Below are 7,555 nucleotides of genomic sequence, written 5' to 3'. Positions count from 1 at the left end.
TTATTTAATATTCTGTATTATATTGTAACATTTATAGTTTTTATTAAAAAAATTAAGAAATAAAAATTGTTCTACTAATTTTTTTGTTTTCATATACCCAGTAAGTCCTTTTCATAGAGTAGTAGCCAGGAGAGATCAAACACTAAGTACTTTGGACAGTCGTGCTGGAATCCTTGATGAGGCCCTACGCAGTGGCAACCCTAGGCACACGCACACACCCATACACCCACATCCTGGCCAACACCCACGCATATGTGAAACACTTGTATAAATTGGCTCATTATGAAACTCATCCATAATCTATGAAGCCTGGATGGCCATCAAGCTTCTTGGGATCCCGCACACAATCCCACACTCACTTCGATTACCCTGGCCGAAAGAACAGGATGGATTGAGGGGCAACCCTACCATTTGCGACACGTGTGTAACTCGTTTTTCAAAAAGGAAAACTGTTCGGCAAGCGGCGGAGAAAGACTTTCGCTCGGCGCATAAAACAATTCACTTTATGCGCCCGAATTTAGCCATTCGCCACCATTGAAGCGTTAACTGGACATCGGCAGTGGAACAGTGAAACCCACTTGGCATTTCTAGTAATGGCCTCAGCCCGGGCATATATACATTTTAAGCAGCCCGGGCATCCCTTTTTCAAATATTGCTACTGGGCATTTCTTAATAAATGAAATGTGCACTCTATGAATTTCAAGCGTTTTTAGCAGAAAATTACTTTTAACGAGAAGTCATAGATAATGCTATGCTAACAAAAAAAATTGACCTTTTAAATTGAGCTTTAGGTTGAATTGACTTTGGTTTAACCTTTGTTTAAATTTGTTGGCAATGCAATCTTTAATATTACCTAAGTTTTATTTCATTTAAATTTTCATACAATTTTTTTTATCAAAAAGTGTTTGAAAGCTTCTACTACTCTCTATTTAATTTTCCCTGGCGTTCACTTTACTTTGACCTCGTTTTCCGGACTTATAACTTATCCCGAATAAGCCATCTGTTTAATATGAAAAACATCGAAAAAAGGAAACAAAAATTGAAAGCAGCATAAAATTGTTGCCAGCAATATTCCGACTTAATGCAAAACAGCTGACCACGGCCACCGCCCACCTGTCAGGTGAAATATTTCTAATTTTTCAATGTCCGGAAAGGATTTTTTGCTCCCGGTCCCGTTCATCCTTGACCTGTCTCAACTAATATCTTATGTAATGGCAGGCAGCAACTTTTAATGCATATCGACGGAGCGCTGCTGCTGATATTTCACAGACAGCTGGGTGCAGAAAGGAGAGTCCTGGCCAAAACTATTTTTAATATGCATGGAAAAAGCCAAGATGGTAACCGGGCCGAAACTTTGACTAGCTCTTCTAATTGTGCAACTTCCGCTCACTTGGCCGAAAGTGTGCGGCTAATGCTGCACCTTAAGTGCATCCACCGCCCCCTCCCAAAACAAAAAAAAAAAAAAGTACCACCAAAACCCGACAGCTTGTCTTAATGCCCTTCACTTCTTTTTTTCGGGGGGCGTCAGGCACTTCATTTTCTAAACGGAGAGTGCAAGAGGCGTTGCCGCATAATAAATGGACAATTTGCCAGTTGAAGCGTGCAAAAGCCCGCAGGGATGTAGGATGCCGACCACCGACCACCGGCCACCCCGATGCGGTTATAGATTACTTTGGCCCGAGCCAGAGCCCCAACCCCTATTTAGGGGGCAACCCTTGGCCAGCCATAAAATTATTTTCTGCAACAATTTCTTGAGCACTTCTTCTCGTTGCCCCCCGAGGGCATTTTAATTTTTGATCTCGTAAATTTTCACAAGAGATAATAATAATATGATGCGTTCCACCTGGGAGTCCAAGGAGTGGGCCAAGTGTTCTCGAGAGCACCTCAAACTTGAGCGTCTTGCCCCGTTTTATTGACTTATGGCTCGGGACCACAAAAGGCCACAACTTGAGCAATTATTAAAGTTGATCCAAGGCGAAACCCTCCCTTCTACAAAAACCCTGTGGCAACCACTAAATCATCTCTTTGATAAGCAATTTGATTTATTTTCCGAAAACAATTTTTTATTTTTTTGTTTGTGCTGTTGCCCAAACTATTTGGGTGCAAAAAACGAAACAACAAAAACGCAACGAGTTTAGAAATATTTCAGCTTAGGTATTCTTGTCCAGTATAAAGCCCACCCAAAAGCTTTGGTTAGGTAAAATGGGCATTAACATATTTTAAAAGTAGATTGCTGCTGCCTCCTGTTGTGGCATGTCAAGCATGAAGTGCAAATAGCTTACAGCTAAATATTTATACACAATTTTTGGTTTGATTTTGTTTTGCCTCTTTTTTCCCGGCCTAAACACTTCTGTGTGTTAGGGTCATCCATCAGGCGGCAGATGATGTCGTGGGTGAGGGAAATGCTTCATTTTTGACATAATTTGACTGCTATGAGGTGAGTTTGTGTCGGTTTTGCCATAGCAGGAAGTTTCGAAAGGATTTGGTTTGGAGTTGGCAGATCGGAATGTGGTTGGATGGTGTTTAACAAAGCGGAAAGTTGGCTTTAAATATTAAACTCATAACAAAAGTTATCCTTATAAACCCATATTTGAAAGCATGAGGTTTTGGCTTCTACTTTTCAGAAAACTATTAAATATACAATAAATTTTTTAATGCAATATTATTAATCTATAGGGGATTCCAAGCTTATAATCACTTAAAGCTTTGAGCAATAATTCCCTTGAAAATTTCTCCCATTCTTTCCAACAGAAGTGTGAGAACTCCTCGGGCCTTTATTTATATGCTATTGTTTCCATATTAAACTTCAGTAATCCCTCGAAAATTTTTCAATTTAACGTTACGAAATTGCCAAAAAAAAGTTTTTCACCCAAAATAAAAATTGGCCCTAAGCTGGCCCCAAATTCTATACTCCAACATTCAATCATAACGGATCCCAAAGAGGGATACCCAAAGATAAGGAAAACACAATGTAATTGAATAAGTCCAAGGAAATGTCAAAGTGGAAAGAATTTTCCCTGTGATGTGAGTTTTCGGTTGCTTAACTTTTTGGCACAGCTGTGCGGGGCCTTTTCTACCCTCTGACAAATAATTTGTACGCAAATTAAGAAAACAGAAAAGGACGGAAAATTCAAGAGGATGGGAAAATTTAATGAGAGAAGCTCGAGCCAAAGTGTGATTAAAACTTTTTTTTCCCGGAATTGGCCTTTCTTTTAAGCATGTGCGGAATAACTGATAATTTGTTCATTGTCATCAGGGTTTGATAATCGACGTTAAGCCATTTTATACTCTTTTTGAACGTATTCTTGTTTTTAGTCTTTAATAGTAAATTTAGTTTCTAATATAATTTTTATTTCATTTTTAGCTGTCTTGACACTCCAAAGATTTGTTTACTAATTACTAACCTAAGCACAAAAAAAGGTCCAACAAAAAAAGGACCTAAGCATGGAAATTGTTGGATATTTTTAATATAAACATATTCAAGGGTATTGATAAGGGTATTCCCAAAAAGTCATACCGTATCAAAAACTTCACTTTTGTTTCCATTATCATTATCATCGGGGATTGGTAATCGCAGAGAAGCCTTTTTAAAGTCCACGCTCAATTGGTATAATGCGGCGTAATAACCGTTATTTGACATGAAGAAGAAAAGTGCAAAGGGGCCAGGGTTGTCACCCTTCCCCAGGGAATCCGGGACTCGCATTGCACCTTGCAGATGGTCGGTGGTGTTGGTGGTGGATGTTGCTGCCGGGCTTACAAAGGATTAATTTGAATAGGTGTCTGGCACTCGGTCCAATTGGGAAAGTGTCTCGAAACAAAAAACGACACCGGGATGGACGGCATGGAATCAAATGCTATGAGTCCTGCGGAATGGGTAATACTGGGTGGTGCTGGGACTGGGACTGGGATTGCCGGCTATCAACCACCGCAAGCGGAGTTAGCTCCGTCGGCTGTTGCCTTTCCCATCATGCGTAATTCTATTTGTCATTTTGATTATGACATTGTAATGCTTTAATTGATGCGATGCGACAAAAGACGGGTGGAAAAGGGGGGCGGGGGGCTTGGAAACGTGGGTGCGACTGCAAACTGTAAAAGGCAATCAACCCTGTCCATCCTTTGTGTTCCGGGATTTCGTCAGGGTGATGACTATGACGCGCCGGCGAGATTCGTCGCTTTTATTTTTTGTGTTTTCCTGTCTCAACGTTTGACAAATCCTATAAACAACCCGGGGCAGCTTTTTGTGTTCCATGTTTGGCATGTCTGCGGGCCAGAAACGTTCGAAATTTCAATGAATTTTAAATTGAAACTCTCCGGCTATGAAATAGGGGGAAAACGAGGTGAATCAGGTGGCTATTGATATGTTTGAAGGGGACGAAGCTTCCGGGCAGACTGCATCTGCGAATTTCAATAAAGTTCCTGGCCTTTGACTTCTAAAATAAAAAGGTAAAAAACGCCATTTCGATGAATTTGATTATAAGAAAACTGACTCAATAAGTAAGATACAAATTTTATTATTTTACAAATTAACATGTTAATTGGTTGCCAAAATTAAAAATCTAGTTCTCTGACAAAAGAAAACCAATCAATGATTTTAGTATTGCAGTCATACTTTGCACAGTTCATTAGGGCTCCTTCTTTTTCTGCGAGTATAAAATCCCGTGCTTGTTTCGAATCAGAGTTTAAAGTCGAAGATGGACTTTAGAGAAAAAACAAATAATTAATATTATAAGATAAGATATAAAATTAAAAAACGCACCTTAAAAGCAAGTGCAACATTTCAGCTGCAGTGCTAAAGTCCTTAGCAAATTGTATACTATTAGCCTCGCATATGGCCTCCAAAAGACATTCGTGTCCATTCAAGCCGTAACTAATTGGAAAAATATATATTTATTTTTATTTATTGCTACTGTATGTTAATAAGAGTTCACCCATTTAGCATATTTTCGATAAAGTCGTATATTTGCCAACGAAGATGCGTAGGCTTCTTAAAGAACTCTCTTTGTTTTTCGGCGTCTATCTTATTTGGCTTATATTCGGGAAATAGTGGGTTTTGCCTATAGACACTTGCATTGTATGGCAGATAGTACTCTGCTTTTAAAACGTAACCCACTGTAAGTGATTCGTACTCAAGATCGGCAGGGATACCAATGCCAGCAATAAACTAGAAGCAAAAATTACTAATCAGTAACTTTTTTTGTATGAGTTTAGAGAAACAGTACCTGGTGTCTTGTGGGCGCTTGCCGAGGAAATATTAAAAATCGTTTACTTCTGGAATGGACATCTTGTGTGATAGTTTGCTGCAAAAAACTGAAAAGTGTTGCACAAAATGAAAACCACACAGATGTATTCATGTCGGTAGCTAAACTCAAACTAAACTCAGTGCAGACCTACCAATAGAACACAGATTCTTCTACAATTAGCATCATTCTGCAAATTGGATAAGTAACATTTGGGTCATTGGATGTAAGACTGGAACGCAAAATGCCATATACCTATTAACTATGGCTTAAAACAATACCTTTTTAATAACTTTTATGTAAAAAATTCTACCTTGCTATGCTTTCATTAGTATACTTGCTACATTACAACCTTGATTTGAGGTTTTTTCTAATGAATATATTAAAAACGCTTTTATTAGATATTTTTCCTATATAAAATGCTCTTTTATAAATAGGGAGGCATGATATATTTGCATGCACTTGTTATCTACGTAAATATAATAATCTATCCACACATCTGTTTTCATTCAAATTACCCGTATTGTACTCAGGGACTTCCAAAAACCAAGGGCGGATTGGTCTCTTTGCGTTCGTGGGGTAAAACTGTAATGCAAAAGCCGAAAATTGCGTTTTCAACTTGTTGTTGCCATGGCAATTTTCGGTCTGCTCATGATAAGCGGCAACAGGAACAACAAAGCCGTGGAGCTGCCAACACGAAGCAGTTATTTTGCTGCACGCAAGTCGCAGGCGACGTGACGCGACGCATGGTGCACGCAATCCAAAATACCCGAAATTAGGCGCAGGACAAACATGTGTGTACACCTTACAGCAGTGATGTCCATCTAGCCATATTTTAACTTAATTTTGCCTTTTTTGTATAAATTATGTTATGTATCATAAATATCTATATAAGAAGTAAGATTGTAAATCAATAATATTATAGCCAGCATATTTTTTAGAATTGCTTTCAAGTGGCAAATTTTTTTTCTTTCAGTATGGTCAATTTCAGTTTAAGAAAGGTTCACACAGAAAATAAAATTACAATATGTACATTAATTCTGCTGAAGCAAATAAATTTATGAATATTTAAAAATAAGTATTTAAAAATAAGATAGATGTAGACTTAAGAAATATGTAACTTATTACTATTTCTTGTTTCTAAAACATTCAGAAAACTGTATCTAATGTTCTGATCTAATAGCACACCTTAAAAATAGGAGTCTTTCATTGATTTCTGTTCTGTGGTAGTAAACTAATAAGTTAATAGCCAAACAAGAGTTTGCCGAAATCCCGAATTATTATTATCACAATAAAGTATTTATATTTACCGAATTTCTTCTAATTTTCCCGTGCTGTTGTACTTGACATCACTGATAAGCAGGCAGCAAAAGCTGATAAGACTGAGTGGGAAAACGGGGAATTTCGCAAAAGGCAAAAATAAAGGCGGAAACCAAGCGGCAAGCCAAAAGGCGTAAACGTTACACGCTGCCGTTCCACCTGATCAACTTTTCTAGGCGCTGCAGCCTACAAGGGGATGGTTAACAAAAGAGAGAGTGGCGGAAGGGAAAGCAATCGGGTTTTTGGGAATGGGTAATACCCATATACGGGAAAACGGGAATACGAAAAATACGGGAACGGGCAGCTGTTGGCGGCGTCATTCTAATGCACAATGCACAGTGGGCATGAAATATTGTTGACAGGTGAAAATGCTACACATGGGGCACACGCGCGAGTTAACGACATCGGGACACGTCACAGGCTCGGGCTCAGGCAGATAAGCCGAAACAGATACGGTGTCCAAGTGGGGCACATAGCGCCCGGGCAGGGACCGGGACCCGCTGGGTTACGTGCTGGGTCGCCATTTGGGCGTGGCCACCTTCCCTGGGGGGCTGCCGGAAAACGGTAATAAGTGAAAGTGTGTGCCAAGTGAAAGGGTGGCCGAGGTGAAGGAAAATGTTTCCGGGGGATGCCACTGTAGCTGTTACCGGTGTCAGTCAACCCCCGGGGCATTCTAATAAATACTTGATTAGTTGAATAATAAATTCAAATGTTTTGTCACTTTCCAAGGAAATGCTGAAATTTCCAATTTCCTATGAATTCAATAATCTCTAATCTGACACAATGTGGATGATTAAGTGTCCTCGACATCTGAACGGTATGTCTTAAAAGAGAAGTTTTATCTTTGTATGCAGTCATAAATTATATTTAAATATATTCATTGATAATATTAATTTGTCCAGGACACCCAATAGGCCCAGGAACTTTATAAAATCCGTGTTACCAAAACTGCCTTATCTATATTTTGCATATATACGACAATATAAAAAGTTATAGAG

The 7,555-nt window shown here is 38.9% G+C and overlaps 1 protein-coding gene across 1 annotated transcript; it reads right to left on the bottom strand.

Annotated features, from left to right (window-relative positions):
• Positions 1 to 4,548: 4,548 nt before the first annotated feature.
• Positions 4,549 to 5,351, bottom strand: LOC108146675. Its single transcript, XM_017272728.1, has 4 exons — positions 5,220 to 5,351; positions 4,929 to 5,161; positions 4,757 to 4,867; positions 4,549 to 4,696 (listed from the first exon to the last, which is right to left on the bottom strand). Exons 1-4 carry the CDS (start codon positions 5,349 to 5,351, stop codon positions 4,549 to 4,551), a joined length of 624 nt encoding a protein of 207 aa, XP_017128217.1.
• Between the last annotated feature and the right edge of the window lie 2,204 nt (positions 5,352 to 7,555).

The sequence above is a fragment of the Drosophila elegans genome, unplaced genomic scaffold (genome assembly GCF_018152505.1).
Source record: "Drosophila elegans isolate 14027-0461.03 unplaced genomic scaffold, ASM1815250v1 contig_208, whole genome shotgun sequence".
NCBI lineage: Eukaryota > Metazoa > Arthropoda > Insecta > Diptera > Drosophilidae > Drosophila > Drosophila elegans.
Note: the sequence above shows the minus strand (reverse complement) of the source record. Positions and strands in the feature narration are given on the sequence as shown.

What these genes read in the sequence shown, in the direction of transcription:
- LOC108146675 (XM_017272728.1), bottom strand. Translation starts at nt 5,351, where the DNA reads ATGAATACATCTGTGTGGTTTTCATTTTGTGCAACACTTTTCAGTTTT. An exon ending in AAGCGCCCACAAGACACCAG is followed by an intron (nt 5,162 to 5,219) that starts GTACTGTTTCTC and finishes TTTTGCTTCTAG; the next exon opens with TTTATTGCTGGCATTGGTAT. An exon ending in ATGTTGCACTTGCTTTTAAG is followed by an intron (nt 4,697 to 4,756) that starts GTGCGTTTTTTA and finishes TTTTCTCTAAAG; the next exon opens with TCCATCTTCGACTTTAAACT.